The 27,500-nt window shown below is 43.0% G+C and overlaps 2 protein-coding genes across 5 annotated transcripts in view; both read left to right on the top strand.

The window, feature by feature from the left end:
* Positions 1-9,322, top strand: part of htr2cl1 (5-hydroxytryptamine (serotonin) receptor 2C, G protein-coupled-like 1) — a 124,668-nt gene extending 115,346 nt beyond the window's left edge. For all 3 annotated transcript variants that reach the window (XM_042069749.1, XM_042069748.1, XM_042069747.1), the window contains one exon: positions 6,523-9,322. In XM_042069749.1, coding sequence (XP_041925683.1) covers positions 6,523-7,619 — 1,097 coding nt within the window. In that variant the 3' untranslated portion in view covers positions 7,620-9,322. The remainder of the gene's footprint in view (positions 1-6,522) is intronic.
* Positions 9,323-11,107: 1,785 nt separating this feature from the next.
* The window catches only part of zgc:109889 (uncharacterized protein LOC553542 homolog), a 45,429-nt gene continuing 29,036 nt past the window's right edge, over positions 11,108-27,500 (top strand). For both annotated transcript variants that reach the window (XM_042069751.1, XM_042069750.1), the window contains exon 1: positions 11,108-11,330. The gene's annotated coding sequence lies outside the window, so the exon portion shown is untranslated. The remainder of the gene's footprint in view (positions 11,331-27,500) is intronic.

The raw sequence follows: 27,500 nt of genomic DNA, 5'->3' as shown, positions 1-27,500 counted from the left end.
CCTGTACTGAGGTCTGAAGAGTTTACTTGTATGACACCCCTCAGAACAAATCAGATCAAATTCTATTTTAGTTTATTCTATATGTTCTATTCAATTTGATCTATTCTATTCTGTTCCAATCTATTCTATTCAATTCTATTCTATTCTATTCCATTCCATTCCAATCTATTATATTCTGTTCTAGTTTATTATATTCCATTCTATTATATTGTATTCTATTCTATTCCATTCCAATCTATTCTATTCTATTCTATTCTATCTGTTCTATTCTGTTTGATGTCATTCGCTGCTACTCAGTTCAAATGCACATGTTTATCTAAAGCATCACTTGGCAGAGTAACAGTGCTTGATAAGGAAGAGGAAAAGGAGACCACCATACTGGTATATACAGAGACACACAGTAGAAGAGATAGGACATATGCTACAACCCCATTAAGGAGGTTGCTCTCGCTCGCTATGTCTATCTCTAACCTTTGTTTTCTCTCTCAGGGGCAGATGTTTATGTGTTAGAGAACACTCTCTGCACAACTCTCCTGTTTAATTTTACGTGAAATATAGTAAACTTTCCGCTTATTATGTAATCAGTGCACACAATCTTCTGCTTTTTCTCTTCACTTAAAGGTTGTATGAGCGATAGCGGGGATACGTCACTTTTTTTTGTTGATGTTCAAACAAAAGAGAGAGCTAGCTCGTTACTCCCTCCCGTGCAATTGAAACTCTCCTAAACGCGCATCTCGTCGGTTATTGGTTGAAACACTTTATTTTCCCTTTGAGTGGTTGCCAACCCTTGTTGGTAGCAATTGTTTTTGTGTATAGATCTCGGAGCCTAGGCTGCCTACAGAGACGCGTTTTTGACGGCCTGCTTATGGGGCAGGCAGCTAGCGGATCGTTAAGAAAGATTAGATGAATGTGATCATTTATGTTTGGGCCTTTTTTGGGCCTGAAATCGCTGATACAACCTTTAAGGTCTTATTTGTCTCACTCTCTCTCTCTCTCTCTCTCTCTCTCTCTCTCTTTCTCTCTCTCTCTCTCTTTCTCTCTCTCTATCTCTCTCTCTCTACGTCGTGCCATCCTGTTGCTGTCATTAGCATCCTCTCGTGATCCATCATTCCACCCTTTCTTTTTACTTTTACTGTTATTACCTTCTATATTTGTGCCCGTTTAAGGCCCATTCACACCAAGAACGATAACAATAACTATAACTATAACCATAACGATAAAAGCGTTCACACTGAACAACGATAAACAAAGTCTCTCCTTGTGTTAATAAATGTGACTGATTGGCTATTAGCATTTTATCGTTGTGAAAATCGCTCTGAAAGTGATCCCCAACGATATCGTTCTTCATGTCGTTATCGTTATAGTTTATGTGTGAACGTCGTCATTCATATTAACGAGAACGATATTTATTTATAGTTATCGTTATCGTTATCGTTTTTGGTGTGAATGGGCCTTTACTTTATTCTTTTGGATCTGCATTTACCTGCACTTCATTACCACATTACTGCATTTATACTTTGTCAGTTTGATGAATGTCTCTTCTCAAGCCTTCCCGCATAATTATACATGAGACACCTACACACATATTTGTGCAGGAACAAAAACATAGTCCTTCATGAAAAAGATTTCCATGCACAGCAACCCACATACTTCTAAAGGCCTTGACACACATAAACACCACACACAACACCTACATGTATAACTAGTCTCTTCATATGAACACACACACACACACACACACACACACACACACACACACACATTGACACTTCCATCACTCTTAGCCAGCCAGTGTTGGGATTAGTCATGGCACCACCACCTGAAGAGGAAGCGAAATGCAAAATGACAGAAGGAAGCCATTATCATATCCCCTTTCCTCCGCCTCCAGACCCGACCGCAACGCCGCCGAGCACTTCCCCTCCCCTCCCTTCTCCTCCCCCTTTCACATCTCCTCTTCTTCCTTTCCGTTTTCTCTTTCTTTCCCTCCCCCTCTTCTTCCCCTTCTTTGTCTACTTGCTGTTTACCTCCTCTTGTTTATCTCATAATTCTCTTCCTCCTCTTATCTCTTGTGGTCTCTCTGTTGATGTTTCTTTCTCTTTTTTCTCTCCGCAGTGTGACGTCTGGAACACACTTGGTTATTATCGTTGTAAACCGTGTGTCCAGATGATAAAAGGAGAAATACGGCGAGTTTTCACATAGCTCTTCGGCTAGAGTTTCGGTCGCCGAGTACTGAAAGAAATAAAAATCAGCTGTGGTCAAAAATATCCAGGCAACACTCAGGTGTGAGGAACCACTGCAGGTTTATTCACGATACCGGGAGCAGGTCACTAGCAACAGCATGTTCCAGTAACACAACTCAAAGTTCTCTAGGGTGAAGCCCCATCTTATACATGTTAATTACATTGGTAATACAAATCACATGAGTACAATGGTCTTTTCCAAAAAATCCTCATACATGCAGAAATACAACAATACATATACACTTCTTGGACATAGCATGTGATCCATGCGCCATACGCAAGTCATGGGGCTACTCCAAGTAAGTAGATAATTGGTCAATACAATACATATACATCCTTCAGCATTCTCTTGCCATAGTCTAGTTCCTGTCGGGATATTCCTAATATTACTGCCTAAGGCAGAATACCCTTAACTCGTGACAAAGGGGGTCGCATGACCTTTATTAGAAAATCATGACATGGAGAGAACAAATGACAGACAAAGCAAAGTTGCACAGTATTGAATGTATAGAAAGCATACAAAGAATATAAGAAAATGAAATGTTAATCACTTCTATGTAATAAATGTAGATTAGTATTCACTTCTAATACATGTAAAATTATTAATAATCACTTCTAATACATGAAAATGTTAGTAATCCAAAATTTCTCCTTCACAGCTCTCCGTTTTCTTGAGGTCACCGAGTACCGTCGGTATGAAAAGAACAAAAAAACAATCAGTTTTACTTGGCTGGAGTTGCTACAGTCAGCAGCTAACACAGTCAGGCCTCTATACAGGCCTCTACAGCACTAGTGTAGCGCTGCCTGACTGCATTAGCTGCCGACTGTAGCAACTCGAGCTATGTAAAACCGATTGTTTTTTTGTTCTTTTCGTACCAACGGTACTCGGTGACCTCGAGAAAGCGGAGATCTATGTGAAAACTCGCCAGATTTTTCCTTTAAGTGTATGATATGGTAAAAGATAACTGCAGTTTGAGACTTTGTGACTGTATTCACTGAGGGGTGGCGGCTGCTCCATTCACTTGTGTGTTTTATGAAGCACCTTTGCATGCCATGAGATGACTTACCTTACACTCACTCACAAGCACATGTTAACCTACTATGATAGTGCACCCTCTGTATGTATATATTTTTTGTTCTTTTTCTTCTCTATCTTTTTGTCTTCCTGTTTTCACCCAGCTCTTGAGTACGCATTGCATTTTTATAATTTTATATTTCTTGTACCCTGTGCCAATCAAGTCGTCTACCGTTGGCAGATGTGCTCTGTCTGCTGTTGTGATGCTGCATTCCATAAGACTGTCCTAATCTACCGTGTTCCATTTCCCCCTCAGCAATTTTTAATACCCAAGGCTGGATTCCAAACCCCCCAACCCCCCAGCCTCCAGATCTAGTGCACAGACTCTGGCCGATCCGATTGAAAAGATAATATTCAGTATTTGGTGAATCCTTTTTACAAAGATCACAGGATATTCAAGTGAATGTTTAGCAACAAAAATTATCTTCTCTGCATTGTTATGATATTGCTGTGTTTATGCTTTGAAATAAGACTTCTGATCCTGCAGAGGTGTGTGTTAGGCTGTTACTTTGGCCTTGATGCATTTATGTTTTTACGAGTCTCATTCTCTTAAATTTTAAAGCAGGCTGCAACATTGGACCACTCGGCCTTGTACACAGCCTGTTTTACAGTGCATGTCACTAATCACTGTGTTATACGTACATTGTGTAACAGGACACTGCTTGATGGTCTGTACTTACATAAAACTAGGCTCACAATTATATAAGCACACATCTTGTAATGCCTTTATAACACTGTGTGTGATGGTGTAATGGCAGTCTAACAAGGGTTGTGCAATATCAGGGGGTGGGTAAGTAATGACATGTGATGGAGAAAATAATGAATGAATAAATGAATGGAGAGATGGATGGATGGATGAGCAAGTTAATGAGCAAATGAATGAATGCATGGATGGATGAAGAAATGAATGAATGAATAAATGAATGAATGAATGAGTCATGTAAGATTAGATCCGTGCAATCGCCGTCTAACGAAAAGCATGTCAAACTTTAATTGAAAAGAAGGCCAAGTGTGCAGAAAATTGTTTTTTGATTACATGGCTGTTTGTTATTCTGGCAACTTGGCACATCCTCTGGTTGTGAGTGTGTTGTGTGTCTTTAAAGTGTGTATCATGTAAGAAAAAGGGATGGTACACTGTAATGCATGTATTAATATGATCAAAGTATGGAACGCCAAGCATCATCAACTGACTTGTTTTATTGTGCTGGCTTTGCTGTTGCATTAAGCAATAACCTTTCAGATTCTTTCAGAGGAATCATTTGAAGCTAAGCCGACCGCTCTCTTCTGCAACACTTGCAATTGGGCTGGGTAACAAGAAGAGTTTCACCAAATTCAAATTTTCATTCAGAAGATTTAAATGGTATTGTACTGTCCAGTGCACTGACAAGCAGAAGAAACTGGTGAAAGAGTAAGGACAAAATGGCTGCATAGAGGTGTCGAAATAATGAATGAAAGGCAGATGGCATGGAAAAACTCAAAGATAGGAAAGATCTCACAGGCTACGTTAATGATACATTGGTCTTCTCTATTGCATAACCTCAGCATATGTTCAAGCATTATGTCTACTGCCTTGAGAGAGCAGCTTAGGTTCCTTTTCCTTGTCAAAAAATCAGTAAAAAAATGCCCATCACGGAATCTAAGAATATCTCTTTTCCCTCAAAGATTTGTCCTACCGATTGGATGAGACAGTCCCAGCTTAGGTTTAACCTGTAAAAAAGAATCAATGACAATGCCTGTTTTGTAATGTAAAGGTAACATCCGTGATTCTATGCCAGTGCATTTTTTTTTTTGGTCAAAATCAACAAATTGCTCCTTAATGTCCTCTATCCCTAGCTGCCTGTTCCATTGGTGTGCTTTTAATAATAATAAACAAGTGTTTGTACACAGCCATTTCTCTACTAAACAGGAAACAAACAAAGCGACTCCGACTGAGCCATACACTTTCCTAGCCAATTAGCTCTGTGCTTTGGGAGCCCACCTGAGTCATGGACTAAACCTTTAATTCCATGCTCTGAAGTCCCATTTTGCACCTTTATTATTTCCCCTCTGTAAAAACACTTTGAAAAAGGCCTTCACCAAATCTCCGATGGCTTCTTCTTCCAGAAATCCCCCTACCCTAAGGGAACGAAAGTCTTCAGTTTTTATTAGTTTGTTCCTTTTGAGAATATTCTTATCTTGAATCTCTTTAGTCCTGGAATGTCTGCTACCATTCTTCCTGCAAATCCCTGACTAATTCTCTTTCCAGGAATCTCCTTAAGTTCCTCCATCCTAATGACACTTCCCTTGAGAAAGAACACATGGAAAAAATTAATGTCTGAGTCTCAAATTGTTTTGCCTCTCCTCTCCTGCCTCTTCTCCTCACCCCCCTCCTCTCCTCTCTTGTCCTCTGCTCTCTTCTTTTATAGGAGCGGTTTGTAGGATTGTTACCGAACGTTCTGTAGGCCAAAATCAATTCCGCCCCATAACTCATTTTTTTAAGGGTTTTACGGGTTATAATAATGTTGTCAAATAATCAATTACTTCAATTCATCGTGTTTCTTTACTCTCTGACAACATATGGTGATAATTTTTGGAATTGTTACAATTTATTTTCCATTATTTTCTACATACTGGTCCTTTAACTTCTCTTCTCTTCTCCTATTCCCTCATCTCCTCTTCTTTCCTCCCTTCTCCTTTCCTCCCTCATCTCCTCTCCTTTCCTCCCCTCTCCTCTGCAGGCCCTAAGATGGCAACAATCCCATAAGAAAATGAAGAATTGAATGTCCCTCACTGCATGTCACACTGTTTCTGACCTTGCCTCGTTTTGCTTTAGTTATCCCCCTGTGCTGAAATCACTCAGAAATGCCCAACTTACTCTCTCTTGTCCTCTCCTCCTCTCTCTTGTCCTTTCTCCTCCTCTCCACCTCTCTCTCATCCTCTCTTCTCCTCTCCTCCTGTCTTGTCCTTTCTCCTCCTCTCTCATCCTCTCTTCTCTCCTCCTCTCTCTTGTCCTTTCTCCTCCTCTCCCTCATCCTCTCTTCTTCTCTCCTCCTCTCTCTCATCCTTTCTTCTCCTCTCCTCCTCTCTTTTCCTCTTTCTTGTTCTATCTTCTCCTCTCCTCCTCTCTCTCTTGTCCTCTCTTCCCCTTTCCTCTCATCCTCTCTTCTCCTCTCCTTTCTCTTTTCTCCTCTCTGATCCTCCTCTCGTCTCCTCTCCTCTCTCGTCCAGGCATCTCCATGCCTATCCCGGTGATTGGTCTGCACAACCAGGACAAGGTGTTTGTCAACGGCAGCTGTGTGATGAACGAGGAGCGCTTTATGCTGGTGGGCTCCTTCGTGGCCTTCTTCATCCCGCTGGTCATCATGGTGGTCACCTACTGCCTGACCATCCAGGTGTTGCAGCGGCAGGCCACCGTCTTCCTCTACGAGGGCAAGACGTCCTCCTCCCAGCAGCCCTTGAACCCGCCGTCGACGACATCGTCGGGGCCACCGCCTGGCTCGGCCACGTCGCTGCCGTCGGTGTCCAAGTCGGCGGCGTCCTCCGTGGCTCCGTCGCGACGCAGTAGCCTCAACTGCCTGCGGGGGGCGGTGTCGTCGGGGCCGAGCACCACCACGCCGTGCTCGGACACCATCTCCATCATCCCCAGCTCTGAGGCGCCATCGCAGCTCAACTCGCCGGCCACCGGACGCGACTCGGCCGGCGGCGGTAGCCACGGCAGCAGCGGCGGCGGTCGCCGGGGCATGATGCAGGCCATCAAGAACGAGCGCCGCGCCTCCAAGGTCCTGGGCGTGGTCTTCTTCCTCTTCCTGGTCATGTGGTGCCCGTTCTTCGTCACCAACGTGCTCTTCGTCCTCTGCCACCAGTCGTGCAGCCGCCAGCTGCTGGAGGAGCTGCTCAAGGTCTTCGTGTGGGTGGGCTACATCTCGTCCGGCGTCAACCCGCTCGTCTACACACTCTTCAACAAGACGTACCGCCGCGCCTTCTCACGCTACCTGCGCTGCCGCTACCGGCCCTCGGGGGCCAACGGCGGCGGAGCGCTGCTCAAGCCCGTGCCGCTGCACGTGGTGCCGTGCCCCCCCTCCTCGCATGCCGTCACGCCCGTGCTACTCGCCAAGGGACACGGCGGAGGGGGGGAGGGGGCAGGGGTGGGGACCGCGGTGGACCGTAACAGCAACTGTAAAAACGGCGACGGGAGCGCACTCCGGAACCTCGAGCTGGACCGCACGGACGATGATGGCGTGGAGACGGGGCTCAAGGTCGGGCCGCTCTCCCAGCTGTCCGTCAACAGCTGCCACGCCCCCAGACAGGACACCAGCAGCGTCTGATTGGTTGGTTTGGGCTTTTTTTGCAGTGAGGTGCAGGAACAGCATTGTGGGATTCCATGGCAATGAAGCAGATTCCCATAATTCCACACACAGGCTTCAGGATATGAGTGTACATGCTGGATGGCAGCCTCTAATACAGGGGACGCTGGCTGCTTCTGAGTGGAACCAGTCTGTAGACGGACCACACATTAAACGACACAGACACAGACACAGACACAGACAGACAGGTGTTCTCATTTCATGCATCAGGGACGAACAGATGTACTAAATTCACTAACTCTCATACCTCCTTTGTGAATATTCTTTATAACAAATCAGCATATTTATGTTGAGGCTTTTAGCAAGACAAACTGGCACTTGTTTCAGTGACCACAAGTTCATGTTTTACATGCAAAAAATGTATGTGAATTGAAGTGATGATGCATGACTCGAAAACGTTTGTATTGATTTTATTTTTCTTTCATTGGAGATGTTGCGTATAGAAGGCAACGAATTTGAATGGAGTCAAACGGCCATCTGGTGGCTGATTTTGGAAGTGAACTTAAAAAAATACTAAATGAACAACTGTTGATCAAATTAGTAATGAATGCCTACTTATTCAACTGAAGCCAGCAACACTCGCATTTTCAATATAAAGATACATTTTATTTTCAAGCAATTCCCCGTTCCGGGACATAAGTAATGACCAATGTGTCAGTATTTTCTATTAACTAAACTAAACGTCCATTATGACCAGGCTTTTTGTAAACTGGATTAGACATATATTATATTTATCCAATTGAACCATCCCAGGCTGACGTTCAAATAGACGCATCATCCATTGAACACTATACCATCAGACCATAAGCCTACTTCGCAGCAAGATGGTCAACAACTTATCATGCTCTGCTTCCTTCAGGCCATCTTCGAAATCTTGAAAGTAGAAACGTTATTCATGATGTAAACACGTTCAAATTAGATACACTTATAGTAGTGTGTGCCACTACAATGTGTACCAACGTTAAGATGAATTCAGATGAAAGGGAGCTTCATGCTGGCTCTTAATCTGTGTCTACGGGCTTGACTGGCATTGGCATTAAAAGTAACCGGCAGAGACGCATAACGGAATGTAATTCAAACTTTGATTCCTCTTAGCATTCAGCGGCAGATCAAAGTGTAGCACGGCTAATCTTATGGAATGTGGTGTGATATTGACGTTAAGAACTCCCTGCGCTTAGATCGCAGCGGGTGGGGGACACGGCGAAGTCGAGTCCAAACAAAGGCGTGGTGGACATTTCAAAGCTCTTTGAATCAACTTTAGCCATTGAATTATACATCAGAAGTGAACACAGACCAGATGAATTGCACGTTATGAATGTAGTAGAGCTCTATTTTCTTTCCTTTTCTGTTTTGGCCGTGGCCGAGTAGACAACCCTTGTAAGGGAGATGTGTGTTGGCCATAGACAACCAAAAGACAGGTGTTGAACACATTTGTATTGTTATTTTTCAGACAAACTCATTGCAGTATACCATGCAGTCAATGTTATAACGTAAATATCTGTGTGTAGAGTTAGCAACATGTCTGTATATCTTGTCTAAAATGCCATTTTTATACCATTACCTGTGTGTGTTTGTCTGACACACCTACTTTGTTTAGGCTACTCGAGTATCTCATTGTTGTGATGCTGCTATTTATTTATTAAAACGTCCTTGTGTGTGCATCATTACAATTGGGCCAAATATCATTTTTACGCCCGGCAATGCTGTAAAGTGTTCTTGTGGGTGTTTGTCTGTGGACTGCAGGCTGCTGATTTCAGTACCAAGGACAGCACAAGATGGACGTGTCTGCTCCCCTGATCCAATCAGGACATTCTCTCTCTCTCTCTCTAGAGAGAGAGAGAGAGAGAGAGAGAACCCACGCGTCCTTACCCTGTGACAGAGAGGAGGGTGGACATTTCTCCACTAACTTTACACGATTGCAAGTTCGCACTCCATATCCTCGTGGCTGTTTCTTGAGAACTTAACGATTAAATTCCGTGTAATTATTATGTGCTGGATCATGAGTTGAAAAATATCCTTAAACATAGTGACATAAACGTTTGAGAGTGCATGTCATAGGGCTAAACCTCCTTTTCTTTTATAATCAGTGTTTCAATCCATAACTCGCTATCTCTAGTTTAGTTGATGAAGGTTATAGCCTATTCAGCCTAAGTAATTTTTTACCTGTGTAGGCTACAGTTTATTTGTAGTGAGCTGTACCGAAAAGTAATTCACGACACGTAAAACAGGTGGGTTGGCTACAATGACATGAGTCGAAACACTACAGCGGGTTTGCGAAACACTTGTCCTACACTGCCATCTTTTGGCCAATATGTAGAACATAGATGAATAGTGGTTATTGCCATCTTCAAGTGGGCCATCGATTCTGTCCGCCGCATGATTCTCGCCCTTTTGAAATCCGTTTTCATTAGCTGTAACGGTTGTGAAAACGAATGAGGAAAGAGACGTTAAGTGCATGCAGCCTGGAGATGCACGGTGGTGGAGGTTATAGGCCTACTATGTAGTATAAATACAGGCTACATTTGAACTAAAAGCAAAATTATTCAGGAGATATTCTGAAAATACAATGTGTCTCGTTCTTTCATAGCATTATTCAGAAAACGATGACTTTTTGATAAGTAGGCTATTTTCCTCATTGTTCATTCATATCGTTGATATGATCGTTTACCCTGAACTAGGCCTAGGCCTACTTACATTTTTATGCATTTTGTATCATGCAAAATAGTTTATCACGTTTTTTTCTGTACTAACAATTTTTAGAGAACAAAATTAAACTACAGGCTGTTTTACCTTTCACAAAATTAATTTTATACTTGAGATAAATGTGCAATGGCAGAGAGTTTTTCGCTTACCTGATGACACGAGACCTGATAACACGCTTTCAAATAGAGTGATCTGCATCACTGATCACAAATAGAGCGCCAGCATCATCAGATGAAATGGGCTGCCGAAAAGAAACCCCTCTGAATCACATTCTCACTACTTTGGCAGTTGCACATCTCACAAAATCACAAATATACACGAGACACCACTGCAATTGTAAGGAAGTTTATTATAGATAGTTGCTATAAGGGGTGCTGGGCTAACGGTATGGAGTTCCCCTTTTCCCAGAGGGCGCAAGAGTAGCGGTACTGTAGATAACATGGAGGTAGGCCTATTCTAGGAAAACAATGCGGCCAATAGACGGCACAGACGTTTCATAATATCTGACCAAGGACTCTGATGTGCATGGCTTTGTCAGTGCTTGGTAGGCTATAATTTAGGAATGTCGTGGAACCGTCCTTGTCCTCGACCCAGTTTCTGAGCATTTTCCCATCTTTTCAGCACGCTGCTGCTGCTGCGCGTGTTTGCTCTCTCGGTGGGGCAGTGGTCGGGGATGTACATGTAGCCTACAACCGCGCCTGCGCAATACGCTGCGTTGTTGCAGCTCTCTCCCTCCCTCTCTCGCGCTGGAGAGTCGATGCTACCAAGGAAACACACATGCATCCAGGCATCCAGCGGACACAGATTTCTGGATTTCGGCGGCAGCCCTGGTGCATGTGATCCTCATTAGTTGATGCTAACCCAACGCGTCCCCACAGTATTGGGAGGCATAGATATGTAAACTCAACTCAAAAAACACTCGGCCGCAAAAGAGAAGATAGGAGGAGGCGTCTACGTCTGCGAATACAGGTAAGCCCAAATCGCTCTATAATCTGATCATCGGTGCTTGCAGGCAGCTAAACAACCAAACGGATAGCAATATATATCGTTCGCACTTTTTGCCTTTGTAGTAAAGCTACAAGACAACACGTTGACAACACACAAGCACCGTGTATCTATAATGTACATCGGTTCTGGGGGGAAAGCGTCATTGCGTATTTGAGTGGAATGACATTTGTATCTTCATAAGCGAGTGAACGGGTGGTGTGTGTCTGTGTGTGCGTGTGTGTGTGTGTGTAGCAAGTTCATGATCGCATTTGTGAGGTATGGGCATGTTACAGAGAGATTATATGATTTGACAGCGCGGGTGTTATTCTCATTTGACTTGTATCACGGGCGGGGTACGCTTTGACAAGCCTTGCAAACAAGGCACCCCGTGACTGGTGGCCGCGGGAGAGCGAGCGAGCGAGCAGGCGAGTGTTCTCGCGGATGCGCGAATGGAAAAGCGCTTTCAGGCTCGGGCCTACCCTCGTGCCCAAGTTCAGCGTTTGTTTACTCCTGTTATTGTGGCACACTGTTGTTGATTGTAACAGGTTGAGCATTTTACCGCTGACATTCAGGAAATCAAGTGACTTCTAATTAAACCGTATTTTGTTTGTTGTTTAGGCCATAGTTGTGTATACACTCGGTCTAATTCCAAATTCGGTGCTAATAACGCAATATAGTGGTGTGTATAATGGCCTACAATGTTGATTTTCTGTATTTTGCTCCCTTGTAGTCTTTATTGAATACAGATGAAAACTATTGCCGTTATCTCAATACAGTAATCACATTACTGATTTCATCCTTATCCAAATGCATTTATTATTGTTATTATTACAATTATCAAACGAATAAGAGTGCCCATGTTTTGTACACTCATGATACAGACCTGTTCATCAAATGGAGGGGGTGTGTGAGTTAGAGGGGGTTAAACACCGCCCACCCCCTGAAGGCAACCTCGTGTGTGGAGCACCACTCACCCCAAACCTCTAAGCACAACAAAGACCCACCAAAACAAAGGGGCCGGGCAGGACCCACTCCAAAACAACACTGCTTTTGCCAAATGCCCCCCCCCCCCACCCCACACATACACACACACACACACACACATACACTACCACCACCAAGCTCTCTAAGAACCAGTATAAGACGCCCCCTTCCCTCACTAAATTATTTATATCCATTTAAAAAGCCATGTGTATGACAATCCCTGAGGTGAGACGATGAGCTGTGTTTTAGTGTCATGGAATCAATGGCCAGACATTTGATTTTACTGACCCCTGCAGTCACCTTGACCTTGCTAAGCCTTTGAACCTACTGCCTTGCTCTTGACAAAAGGCTACAAATGGCTGTGTGTGAGTGTGTGGAGGGGGGGTGGGGGGGGGGGTGTAAGTGGCCGGGAAGTAGTGCGTTATTTAACATGTCACTCCAAGGCTAATTGAGTTGGCGGGTGGGCGGACAGACACATGCGGCTCTCTCGGACGTCCACTGCCACGCTCCACTGGGGTGTGAAGTGTGAAGGGCCTGGGTGTGTTTTGGACATCTCAATTAAGGAGCCGGTATGATCCCTTTCTCTCTCTCCGAGTGGTGAGACAATTCACGTATAGCCTTGCAAATGTGTCGATCTGGCTGGCGTTAGCCACTCAGCGTTCTGCATAACAGTCAGCATTGTCTTTCACTGAAAGAATTAGTGAAATGTAGTTTTGTATGCTTTGGCTTTTGGAATATTTCATAGTTTTATAAAGAGTATAGTATGAAAGTTAACAATTTCAAACTCAATAAAAATGCAACAATAAAATGACAGGCCTTGTACAGTTTTGCATTATCTTCTTTCACCTGTCCTATTAAATTATGTGAAGTTGCTGTTGTACAGTTGTGATGCTCACCATTTAAAAAAACAAACAAATGTTGTCTTTGAGTAGCTGCCTATGATTCAGTAGCTAAATAGCTACACTCAGGGGTGGAGGGGTCTTGTGAACAAAAGTGAGGCTCTTTTACAGACTCCTGTTTAGGCCTTATGAGAGAATGTTCTCCCCGTTTTGCTCAGCTGTCAGATCAATCATCTCGGTGATGACTATTCCAGAGAGGTGTTCTGCCTGTGTGATCCGTGTTCTGGAACTAACAAAACCCCGGAACTTTGACCCCTTCCAACTGGGTCCAGTGCTTTTGCACAAAGTAGATGTGTCTCTTCTGGATCATTACCCCCCCCCCACCACCACCACCACCACCCACCCTCCGACACACACACACACACACACACACACTTCCCTGGACATAAAGGTCACACAAGGTCAAACAAGTTTCCACTTCTGCAACTCTCATTTAAGTGAAGAGAAGGGTCCCTATTGTACTATATGTACCTCTTACTGTTACTACTCCATGTTGGCCATAATTGAATCTCTGTATTTCTTGTGCAAGCTTTTAGTGCATGTTTCATAATGTTAACTGAACACTGCTGGAAACAGTGGAAAGAAAAACAGAAACTAGATTAGATTGGAAGACCACTGCTGGCTATTTTCCCTCGTTCTCTCACTCTCTCCGGGTCTGGTTGGCACGAGGCAGGGTCTTTTGTTTCGAGCTCTTTTGTTTGGCCAGAAAAGAACTGCAGAGTGTACGCAGGCAGGCCGCTCTTTTGAAACCCACCACAGTGCTGTGATCCTGTGACTCCATGTCTCTGCTCTCTACTGTACTACTGCGTCTAAATACATGACTATTACAGTCTGCTCTGTACGGTAATACTGCATGTAAATACATGACTATTACAGTCTGCTCTGTACGGTACAGTACTACTGTGTGTAAATACATGACTATTACAGTCTGCTCTGTATGGTACTGCATGTATACATGACCATTACAGTCTGCTCTGAACTATACTACTGCGTGTAAATACATGACCATTATAGTCTGCTCTGTACGGTACTTCTGCGTGTAAATACATGACCATTATAGTCTGTTCTGTATGGTACTACTGCGTGTAAATACATGACTATTACAGTCTGCTCTGTATGGTACTACTACTGTACGTGTAAATACATGACTATTACAGTCTGCTCTGTATGGTACTACTACTGTACGTGTAAATACATGACTATTACAGTTTGCTCTGTACGGTACTACTGTGTGTAAATACATGACCATTACAGTCTGCTCTGAACTATACTACTGCGTGTAAATACATGACTATTACAGTGTGCTCTGAACTATACTACTGTGTGTAAATACATGACTATTACAGTGTGCTCTGTACTATACTACTGCGTGTAAATACTGTACATGACTATTACAGTTTGCTCTGTACTATACTACTGCGTGTAAATACATGACTATTACAGTCTGCTCAAGTGGGACTGTAGTCCTGCAGCTACTACTGACTGTTCCAGTATAGGTTAGAGCAAACTCATCCTAGCTAATGGCCGTTCCAGTATAGGTTAGAGCAAACTCATCCTAGCTAATGGCGGACACTGGCAGTACTAGAGGGACTTCCAATAAAATGCCAAATCATTAAAATACTATAGGCTCATCATTATAGACTTAGGCTAATCGTATTGACAAACCATTTCTGTCTGACACCTGTCACATGGTGGAAAGTATCTGTGTTAGAGGGGCTGTTCCCATTACAGATTACAGATCCATTACAGTTTATGCATTGTAGTTTTACAGTGGTTGTAGTCTGTGCAATGTTCTATTGCATTGCATCACAGTCTACGTAATGTCGGAACAACTGTTCATCAAAATGATTTGACTGCTACTCTCTGTATGAGAGAAACTGTTCCCAGAAAGTATTCTGTTCAGTTAATTCAACTAATCAATTAATCGATTAATTGCTGCAGACCTGCTCTCTCTCTTACGCGGTCACTTACACACACACACACACACACACACACACACACACACACACACACGTACGTCAGCAGCTAACCCCACCTTAGGGCATGCAAACTGACTCAGCAGCATTTGGAGCTGCGCTGTCCAGACAATCAATCATCTGTTGTCAAGGAGATGACCCCACAGGGCCCATAGTCTCCTACCTGCTGCGGGTACCGCCAGGGCAGTTATCGATATTTCTATATCGATCGTCTGTCGCCCCCCCGTGCCATCATCGGTCATGATGAGGTGTTATAATGGCATTATCAGGCATCAGAGCATGACAGGGAATCACAGGTTAGTGTCATGTTATGCCACTTTTCTGTCAAAGCTGAGTTAACCATTTTAGACTGTATATGAATATGACTGTAGAGACTATAGAGCCATGGAGAAGGCAACATGCATGAAATCAATAGCTCATGGAGCTAGTGTTTAGCTGATATGATGCTAATGTTAAGCCTATGATGCTAATATTTAGTTTATATGATGCTAATGCTTAGCTTATACAATGCTAATGTTTAGCTTATGATGCTGATATTTATCTTATATGATGCTAATGTTTAGCTTATACAATGCTAAGGTTTAGCTTATGCAATACTAAGGTTTAGCATATGCAATGCTAATGTTTAGCTGATGGTGAAGTAAATTGTCAAAGCCTTGCACACATCACAAAGTGTATGTGCTGGATCCAAGGCAGTGCAATATGAAAAAGTATAATACTGAAGTCTGCACACTGTAGCTTCCCTTTCAATGCAATTTTAATGTAATATAATGTCCACATTTTATGCAGCCCTCTGCAAAGTGCATGAAAACTGACAATTTTCCTCAACTAGAGTGAATATATTTTATTTGCATAGCTCAGCACTCTTCAAGCAGTGAGCACAATCACATAAAAGATTGCCTTGGCTTTACTGCCAGAGAGAATGGCCACGATGTTGGATTGCATACACCTTACATAATTATGTTTAACAACAACAACAACAACAACAACACATTACATGTATACAGCGCTTTTCACAACACTCAAAGCGTTTCACAGTGAAGGGGGAACCTCACTCACCACCACCACTGTGTAGCACCCACCTGGGTGATGCATGGCAGCCATTATGCGCCAGAACGCTCATCACACACACACCCTTGAGGTGGAGAGTGAGGGAGTGAATGAGCCAGTTACACTGGGGGATGATTAGGGGGGGGGGGCAGATTGAATGAGCCAGGGTGGGAATTTAGCCAGGACACCGGGGAAACCCCTACTCTTTGCGATAACATACAGGAGATTCATTTAAATAGCCAAAGTTTCTTATACAAACGATCCACGAGTATGCGGTAATGCAAATGGTTTGTTAGTATAATGTGCAGGATGTCTATGGCTTCACTTGGTCCAGTTCAAAGAGCTGTGTTGTCCTGAATGCAGCCTCATGACTCTTTCATCGACTTACATTGTATTTAGCAAAGCGCTACACATGGCACACAGTGGCTTTACAAGAGCACTGGGTCAACGCTACCTGGTTTGCATGCTACAGTAACTTCAGTCGACAACACAAGGCATATAGGCGTTTTTTACATGATGTCAAAACGATTGATTCTTGACATTGTTTGGCTATTTCTAGGTACTTTTGGAGCTAAATTGAAAAAATCTTCACATAGCACCTTTAAACTGCGGGAGTAGTTGGTGTTTCAAGTTGCCATGGGGTCTTTGAGCTGTGGAGAAGCATAATTGCTTTTCAAAGACATGGTGGAATTTCCTGCAGTTCAAAATGATAACTGTTCAAAAGAGGTCATCAAGTGGATCATCGCTGAAATAACTGTCTCTTCACGTGACAAAGATGGGTATCTGTGAAGTCGCTGTGAAGACATTGGGGACAAGGAGAATTTGAACACCGCACTCTGAGAGAGTCTCAGAGCTTTTGTACAACCACAGTGTTTCCCACATTTGTGGTGGCAAGTTTGCAGAATTAACTTGAATGCAACAGTTTTTAACAAATTAGCGAGGCGTGGTTATGATGCTAACTAGATTTAAGCACAATTTTTAGTACAACCTGGAAAATCATTGTGTGGTGGTCAATGTTGATATTGTGGTGGGCCGCCACAAATAAGTCAATGTATGGGAAACACTGAACCAGCTACAAAACTACACTCAGCTAAGCCACCTGTTTTGTCATACAAGACAATATGGGAGCCTTAGCTCTTACAGTATGAGCATTTAGGCCGCATTAGACGTATCCCTGCACCTTTCAGTTTAGACCAGGTTTTTCTTGGCCAGTGGCGTTATCATTTTTACTGGCCTTAGATTAGCAATATGTGATCATGCGCCTGTCCAAATCTACTTTTTTCATTGACATGCTGGTGGGAACGCAAGGTTAATTTGACAACTGACCACTGACTAATGATCATTGCGTCAGGTGTAAGCTAGGAATGAGAATTGCGTTGTGCCTGATGCCACAATGTGCCGGGTGCGAGATAGGACCCTTAAAATCAAGACTTTCCTGTTTTCATTTGTCTTGGCGCTGTCTGTGCGTGTGAGTCCTCTCTGGGTATTGAGCGCCTTGAAGCAGTACAGCGACACATTCAGCGCTCCTGTGACACATATCTCGCGCGTGTCCCAGATTTTTCACCTGTCACATCCTAAGGGCAAGTCTGAAGGAGACTCCCCACTTCCTCCACCCTCCCAGAGAACGATGGCCTGTACTGGGCTGTGTCTGTTTTACTGGACTGACTCTGATGTCCTGTGTTAAACCATGGACAGTCTGGTCATTCGATCCATTGTCCATTTTGATAGGGGCCTCGCATGTAAATACAGGCTAAAGCACATGATGTGCATTTAGCAATTCAGCACACGCATTCAGCATGTCTAGATAGACATAATAGAGAAAGAAAGAGAGAGAGAGGGGGAAAAAGAGAGAGAGATGCCAAATAAATAAGTGTGTGACACATTAAACTTAAGACTTCACTTGTCATTCAAATTAGGGACTAAAGGTTCACATCTCACACGTGTCCCAGATTCTTCTCTTGTAACTCCCTCTAGGCAAATCTGAAGAAGGCCACTCACTATCCCCCAGACTAGTAGTCTAGCTACTCTCTAAACCACAGACAGACTGGTAGTCTCACTACTCTCTAAACCACAGACAGACTGGTAGTCTCACTACTCACTAACCCACTGACAGACTGGTAGTCTCACTACTCACCAGGCCACAGACAGACTGGTAGTCTCACTACTCACTAACACACAGACAGACTGGTAGTCTCACTACTCATTAAAAGCCACTGACAGACTATATCAACATATGTGTTCAGAAGTTGTGTACTGGTCAACACGTAGATCTCTTAGCCTATATGTAAACAGAGATTTGGTAATCAGCCTAGCTTCCTTGAATTAGTTCGAAAACTTTATGGAGAAGCCCTAAAGGACTAGCTAAAGTTAGTTTAGCTTGGGTTGTGTGTGAAAATGTCACTTGGTTGTAACTAGCGTAGTGACCCCCCCCCCCCCCCATGGAACATGTTGTCCTGTCAGATAAGCATAATGCCACTCTTTATCATTAACATGATTCAGTGGACACACTTGACAAAAATTATATTTTATTATCACATTTTCAATTTTATGTTCAACGTGTGGAAAATAATTGGAAAAGTAATCAACACTTTGCCATTTTGTCATCCACTGAACTGAAAAAGTTTAATTAAATCTGATGGATCATTTGCCGTTGTGTAGGAATGTAAGGCTATGCTTCCCTTTTCATAACTTGATTGTGTAGATTTAATTAAATGAAATTTAAATTGGATGTTATCATGAAATGATTAATAACCCATGCCATGGCATAGGCAGATTTAGAAATCTTCCCTGAAGTTTGATAGCTTCCTCCCCAGGAAGTAAATGGAGCCCAGAATAATGTAATAGCCTACCAGCTCCTTTGCACAAACAGGTGGCAACTGCAGGTTTATTGCCTTCATTGAACATTGGGAGAAATGTAACACACTTACGTGAAGGTTTTGCATAATCCGGACTTTGTATGACATCCAGCTTCCATGAAGCTATCCAGGAAGATGAGTTGTGAGTGTTTTGGTGGTAGGCCTTATGCCAGCAAATTGCTGAAAGCAAAAATTGCTTCCTCTCAAGTTGTGAAATTTTGAATCTTGTTGAATAGAACTGTCTGGGTTTGTTTGTGTGTGTGTGTGTGTGTGTGTGTGTGTGTGTGTGTGTGTGTGTTTAATGGCCTCTTTTGCACTTATTATCTCAGTTGGCTGCTTTGGTAGTGAGCTCCTGTAAGTGTCTGCTCTGCTCTGCCTGGATGCTGAGGTTGGACTCTCCTCTACTAATACCTGGCCGTCTCCTCTCCTCCCCCACTCCGTGTGGGGCAGGTGTTTCTTTGCCTACTCATTCCAGCTCAGCAGTCTGCCCTCAATGACCCCCGGTACATGGGGTGTAAAGGTACACATATTCGTACCGAACCGTTCAGGTACAGGACGTTAGGTTCAATACAGAAGTGTACCGAATGCACAAAATGCAGTCTTTAACAGTAATCAGCAGCAGGCTTTTTTGCTTGCGGACCAGGTTTACAAATATACACAAATATATTACGTGGTGGACCATTTTGTCAGTTTTGTCAATTAACATCAAAAAACATTTGACACATTTTCAAAATACTATTCCCGTTGCACATCACCAATATTGTCAGTGAATTTTTAGGTTAGCAGTACCTACAGGCTTACTGTACCGAAAAATTAACCAAACTATGACTTCAAAACTGAGGTACACACCGAACCGTGAGTTTTGTGTACCATAACACCCCTAACCAGTACGGATGTGCTACAATCCTATCCATGCCTATTTGCAAAATTCTGCATCATAATAATTTGTCATAATGTCCTATGCAGGGATGCGCAGTACTTATGATACACATATTTAAAATATGTATTTCAAATACGTATTTCTAATACAAAATAATATTTTGTCATTTGTTTTTTATTGGCTTGAAGAAAATGGTATTCGAAAATTCGGTATTTTGTATCAAAATACTATAGGTGTGTATTTTTGTAGTTAAAAGATATTGCCAAATATTTTTGGTAAAACCATTATGAGGACATCATAAAAGTGCAAAACAATGAATTTATCCTCAGGCTAGTGCTGATTTAGTCATTTGTGATCAAGATGAGTAACATGTAGGTTGCTCACACACACACACACACACACACACACACACCCCGCCTCTCACATCAACCACAAGCTTCTTGAGAGCTTAAATCAGCAGAACACATAGAAACTGTTATGTAGTTCCCCTGCAAAATTGCTCAAAAAGTTATTGTGAGGTATCCTTTTTGGTCAATATTTTGTTTTGAAATGTAGTTAACACATGTGAGATGTCATGAATAAAAATAGCGTGACTGACCTTAGTCGATTACAGTTGCATTTAACAGAGACAAATGATTGTGGTAACACTTTATTTTAATGTGTCGCTGTTACAGTGTACCTACCTAATTAGGTACAGTGGTACAACCTGTGTAACAACATGTACTATCAGGTACTATCATTGTACTTGCATTATGTATTTGTGGGTACCTACATATAGTTGTTACATTGTAATACTGAGTGCTTTTACAAAACTTTTTTTTTTTTGTCTAAATTTTCATCAGAGGCAAAGAGCTGACCTGAGACCAGTTATCTAGAAATCTGGTCATGATAGATTTGATATACAAACCATTCTTAGCTCCAACCTGTGCTGCTACAACCTTGTTACTCTTTGATACAGTGGAATAAACCTATTAAGTGTACCAGTTAATTACTTACATGTACATATGACATGTATGTTGTGTTGTGTCTTCGATGTCTTGGAACAGGTCTACTAATTCACTACATAGTACATATATCAACTGTGTTGGTACACACTTATTGCTCTTTGATACAGTGGCACAAAGCCATTAAAATGAAGTGTACCAATTAAGTACTTACAATTACATATTACATGTATGTTGTGTCATTGGTGTCTTGGAACATGTCTGCCATTACCCTACATACTGTAGTACATGTATCAACTGTGTTGGTACACATTTATTACTCTTTTGATACAGTGGAATAAACCCATTAAAATAAAGTGTACCAGTTAAGTACTTACATTACCAGTTAAGTACATACATATTATATACATCCTGTCAATGATGTCATGCATCCTGTAATTGATGTGTTGAAACATGTCTGCTGTTACACCACACAGAACATGTGAATTAGTAGACCTGTTCCAAGACATCGAAGACATAACATACATGTCATATGTACATGTAAGTAATTAACTGGTACACTTAATAGGTTTATTCCACTGTATCAAAGAGTAACAAGGTTGTAGCAGCACAGCTGTTACATGTACACTGAAGACAATGAGGCCTTGACTGGAGCTAAGAATGATTTGTGTATCAAATCTATCATGACCAGATTTACCCCATCCAGCAGGTCTCAGGTCAGCTCTTTGCCTCTGATGAAAATTTAGACAAATTGGCAAAGTTTTGTAAAAGCACTCAGTATTACAATGTAACAACTATATGTAGGTACCCACAAATACATAATGCAAGTACAATGATAGTACCTGATAGTACATGTTGTTACACAGGTTGTACCACTGTACCTAATTAGGTAGGTACACTGTAACAGCGACACATTAAAATAAAGTGTTACCATGATTGTTTTTAAAGAAGCATAAAACTGACCTGCACTGGAATGAGTTGGCATGAACTGACCAAATGGGCTTGAACTGCGAAAAGACCTGACCCAAACTCAGCCCCTCTGAATGGAGCCAATTTGAGCTTAATTGAGTCACACTTAATGGACGTGAACTCAATGAAATTGAACTGAATAAGTGGGTGGACTGGAAAGGACCAAAGGAGGGGAGAACAGAACACATTGGAACAGAACAGAACGGAACGGAACAGAACGGAACGGAATAGCACAGAAGCGGACAGAATGGAACAGAACAGACCAGAATGGAACAGAACAGAGAACTGAAGTGAACGGAACTGAATGGTCTGCACTGGTCCGGCTGGGTTCGGTCAGCCAGAGTCGAGCTGACACTGCGAGGACACTCACATAAACACACACACACACATACACACACGTGCACACAAACACATGCACACACACATGCACGCACAGACACATGCACGCACACACACACACACACAGCCAGGCACGGTCAGGTTATCGAGTGCACTGGTCACATGGTCTGGGCTTGCTGGTTGACTTGGTGCGATTGTGCTGAGGGCAACATATTTAATTGTGTGTGGCGAGGCCCCGACTGAGTGGGAGTGAGTGTGAGAATGACAGAGGAAGAGTGTGTGTGTGTGAGTGTGAGTGTGTGTGTGTGTGCATGTGCGTGTGTTCAGACACTACCCAGTGTGGAACAGAAAAGGAAGTTACACCTCTGGTAAACTGATAAACCGTTTCTCCCTATCTCTCTCAATATCTCTTTCTTTTTTTTCCTCCTTTTTGTCTAGTTTGCTTTCTGTAGCTGTCAGAAATAGGACAACAACTTGTCAGAAGGCTTTCATGGCATCTTCAGTTTCCCTTCCCTAAGCTGTAGAGCTGTAGATGCATCTACTGTATGTCAAGAGTCCCCTTTTCTCTCTTTATCTGTTTGTGTCAGTCTGTCCCCCCACACACACTTCCTCTCTCTCATTTTCTCCCTCCCTCTCTCTCTATCCCTCTGTTTTTTCCCTCTCCCTCCCTCTCTCTCTCCCTCTCACTCCCTCTCTCTCTCTCTCTCTCTCTCTCTCCCTTTTTCTCCTCTCTGTCTGCCCACCTCTCTCAGTCTGCATGCAAAATGGCTCCACTGACTCTTTCTCATTTTCATTTTTCATCAGGCAGAATTCTAACTTCAATAGGAACCATGGCAACAGACCCCCCTCACCTCTTCCCTTCCCCACTCCCCCCCCCCTCCCCCCTCTCGTCTTGTGTGTGGAAATGACACTTGTTTTTGTTTTGCTCTTATATTATTTGTCAATGCGCCAGCATCTTCTGGATTAACGCTCTGGAAAAGCAATCACAATATTCAAATTGAATCACAATATTCCCGATTGAAAGACCCATATTCACTCACAGTTTCAGTCTAGTTGGGGGGGGGACTGTTTAATCCTCAAACTGTTTGTGTTTGCTGTTTGTGTCTCTGATTATTGCCACATATGCACACACAGTGACAACAGGTTGCATGTGTAAATAATGTACAACTGGTTGCGTTGTGAATAATGTTGTACCAAGCCATGCCTCTTCCAGGACGTAATTTTAAAAACACCATGCAATACCTTTTTGTGAGGTTCACATTCACATTCACCAATGCATCTCAATAGCCTGCGGAGAAATGGAGGTTATACATCTACACATAGGTTATACATTTATTTATTAATATATTTGCATGAATATACAGTAATGTAAACATTATACACATTAAGATTTATGACCCACATGTAGCCTGGCAGTACATATTGATGCTGACTTAACCTTGAAATGTAGGCATTATATTCATAATATGTATAATGTTGAGGGACAGAGACACAAGGAAAGGCTGTGCTAAGTTGCACATAGCTCTACAAAGAAAGGATTTCATCCCATTTCAACAGAACGTAAAAAATCATTGTGTGTTGGTCAGTGTTTATATTGTGGTGGGCCGCCACAAATAAGTCAATGTATGGGAAACACTGAATATGTACTGCCAGGCTACATAGGGCCTAATCCATAATATCAAGTGTTGATTAGCATGAATGAGCATCACATGTGGGGGCATGTTGGATTTAACCTGATTTCTCTTGCTGGTGATGGCATGTGGCCCGCAGTACTCAGTGATGTCAAACAGCAGTTCAGAAAGTGTTGTTTCAGGGGGTGCTGTGGCGCAGTAGGCTACAGCGCCCGTACCCGACCCAGGTTCGAATCCGACCTGCGGTCATTTCCTGATCCCACCCCATCTCTCTCTCAGTGATGCCAAACAGCAGTTCAGAGAGTGTTGTTTCAGTATGGAGGATTAGATATTCCCCACGGTCCAAACATCAGCCTGCATTAACATTAGTAGTTATTATGAAGCAAATTCAGCTCTTGAAACAGGGAAGATGCAAATACAACTTTCACAGGTAGGAATCGGATGCAGCCTTGGGTCTCAGCCTAGCATCCCGCCAAGATCTCTGATTGGTTCAGCGCTGCCTCTGATGCCTACAGTCCTCTGCTCTCATTGACTGAGCCTGAAGTCTCCTATGTACTGAATGATTCAGCACTGATTTACACTCCCTGTCCTGATTGGTTGATGAAGCGCTTCCCCCCCCACACAGGGTGACTCCATAGGGGGATTCGACTTCATGTAGCTAGCTGCCTGCAGCCGTCTTAAGCTGACTGCATAATGTGATTATTTCTGAGATTGAGAAGTAACCACTTTATGCAGCCATCTTAAGACGAAATGCTAAGTTCGAAATGCACACTTGAGCTGAATGACAAGCTCCCACTTAGTGAGTAGTGATTGGCTAAGCACCGACATGCCCTCCAGAGCTGATTCGCTCTAATCAAGAGGTCCCACCCATTGTTTGGCTATATCCTGTAAGAACGATTGAATGTAGCATTTATTCATTCATTCAACATGTCAAACTCACTTGATTTAGAAATTCACATGCACCTGTGAGCTGATTGGATGTAACAATGAGATGCTACTCTCTGATTCGCTGAGCCCTAACATGCCCTCCCGGGTTGAGTGGCTGTAATGAATTGCGGTGAGCGTTAAACTCTGACCGCAGACAGCGGTCCAGCAGATTGCAGGCACTTATGAGCACGGCGGGAGGTGTGTGTGTGTGTGTGTGTGTGTGTGTGTGTGTGTGTGTGTGTGTGTGTGTGTGTGTGTGTGTGCGTGTGTGTGTGTGTGAGATGCCGCTCGCCTGACTCTTAAACACAGCCCTGCTGGGCAGTCGCCTGCCTGCCTTTTAATTCCATTAGTGACTCCGTCTGTTTCCCTAAATCCCCCAACAGCAGGGCCTGCCACACACACACATACACACACACACACACACACACACACACACACATACACATACACACACACACACACACACACACATGCACACACACACTCACACCACACACACACACACCACACATAGACACACATGCATGCACACGCTCACAAACATATCACACATCACAAATGTGCACATGCACACACACAGGCTTGTGGGTGTGTGAGTTAGACATCCATACAATTACCACTTTATTCAGAGACACTCACAGAGACACACTGAAACACACTCACAGACACACATGCAAGCACACACACACACACACACACACACACACCCAAACACATACACCCACACACACATACACACACACACACACATGTGCAAATGCACAAATGTAAAGACACTAATTCACACACACATTTGCTCACATATACATACACACACACACACACACAGACAAGACAAACAAACACACACACATAGGCTTGCAATGCCCAGCAAGGGGATTATCCATTTCCATTAGAAATGTATCATCAGCCATGCTCTCATGCACAACCAGTCTCTCACACACACAGGCATGCACGAACACACACAAACATGTGGCCTGTGTGGCTGTATTATGGTAGTCTGTTGCCATTTGAATACAACAGCTTGACCCTAGACACAGCAAATGCAGATATGGCTATCCAGGGCCGTGTACAATATCATAGTGTGACATGTTTGCAGTTTAGGATTTAGGCTTACGATGCTAAATGGGATCACGACAGACTCAGGCACACTGACATCTCTGTACATCTCCTCCCTCTCTCTCTCTCTCTCTCCTCTCTCTCTCTCACCTTTTATCCTGCACTATACAGGAGGACATATACCACTACACACATTTGTTAACTCTGTCACATACACACATACACACACACACACACACATACATGCATATATATATATATATATATATATATATATATATATATATATATATATATATATATATATATATATATATATATATATAGAGAGAGAGAGAGAGAGAGAGAGAGAGAGAGAGAGAGAGAGATGTATAGTAGACTGTTTATTGTTGTAAATGCATATCTACATATATAAGGTGAATCTCTCTCTCTCTCTCTCTCTCTCTCTCTTTTGCTCGCTCGCTCTTTCTCTCTCTCTTTCTCTCTCTCTCTCATGCACACTTGACACACACACAAACACCACTCCACACCATTCCACCCCATTTCCATCCCTCTGTGGAGAGAGGCAGGAGTTGCACGACTACGGCTGGTTAATGTGGCCGGATGGATCCCTCCGAGAGCTGATCTTCTCTCACGGCAGGGCAGACAATGGCCCCTCTGTCTGACCGAGAGAGAGGGAGGGAAAGAGAGAGGGAGGGAGGGAGAGAGGGAGGGAAGGAGAGAGGGAGGGAGGGAGTGAGGGAGCGTTCAGTGAAAGACCAGACAGGACAGGTCAGACCTCAGACGTGTTTCCCGATTGAAAGACCCAGAAAATCCCTTTCTCAAGGACACATATAAGCTCATACTCGGAAGGGCTGCAACAATTAATCAATTAGTTAAGGAAACAACCTCACATTTCTCTGATTTTACCTCCTTAAACTTAAATATGTTCTACTTTGCATACCCCTCCAAGACACTGAACTAAATATAATTTAGCCAGTAAACTGAACAAGACATTTGAGGACATTCTTTTCACCATTTTCTGACATTTTATTAATTAAACAACTTTATTAATCGCTTAAATAATCTATAGATTAATCGACTATGAACAGTCATTAGTTGCAGCCCTAGTACTCAGACATACACAGTAACGGGAAAATAGTCTGTCATCTCACAATTTAAATGATATTGACCCCTTCACGGTCCACGTCACAGGAAAATGCCCGCGCATATCGGGGTCAGAAAGCTTTACATCCCAATTGGATTGTGTGTGTGTGTGTGAATTGACTGAAATGTCAAGTAAATGTACTAATTTTCTGCGTGTATACACGCTGGGCTTGTCAACTAGATAGCCGTATTTGGCGGACCAATGAATCTCTGTCTACCCATTCTGTCGTCTACCCATTCTGTTATCAGCTCAGGATCAGGCAGACAGTTGCCATTAGCTAAGACCAATTTATTAAGCAACGGTTCATGGTCCTGGGGTAAGAATGACAAGAGTGCATACCTTGACAGCTCAACATGTCAGTCTATTAGCTGCGCCGTTATTCTGACCCCATGCTGCGCGTGCACCCAACCAAAGCTCTGGATGATTACAAACATGAAAGGGGGTCTATAGAATTGAATCATACATTCTTTCATGCTCTCTCTTTCTCTCCCA

The sequence above is a fragment of the Alosa sapidissima genome, chromosome 18 (genome assembly GCF_018492685.1).
Source record: "Alosa sapidissima isolate fAloSap1 chromosome 18, fAloSap1.pri, whole genome shotgun sequence".
NCBI classification, from domain to species: Eukaryota; Metazoa; Chordata; class Actinopteri; order Clupeiformes; family Clupeidae; genus Alosa; species Alosa sapidissima.
Note: the sequence above shows the minus strand (reverse complement) of the source record. Positions and strands in the feature narration are given on the sequence as shown.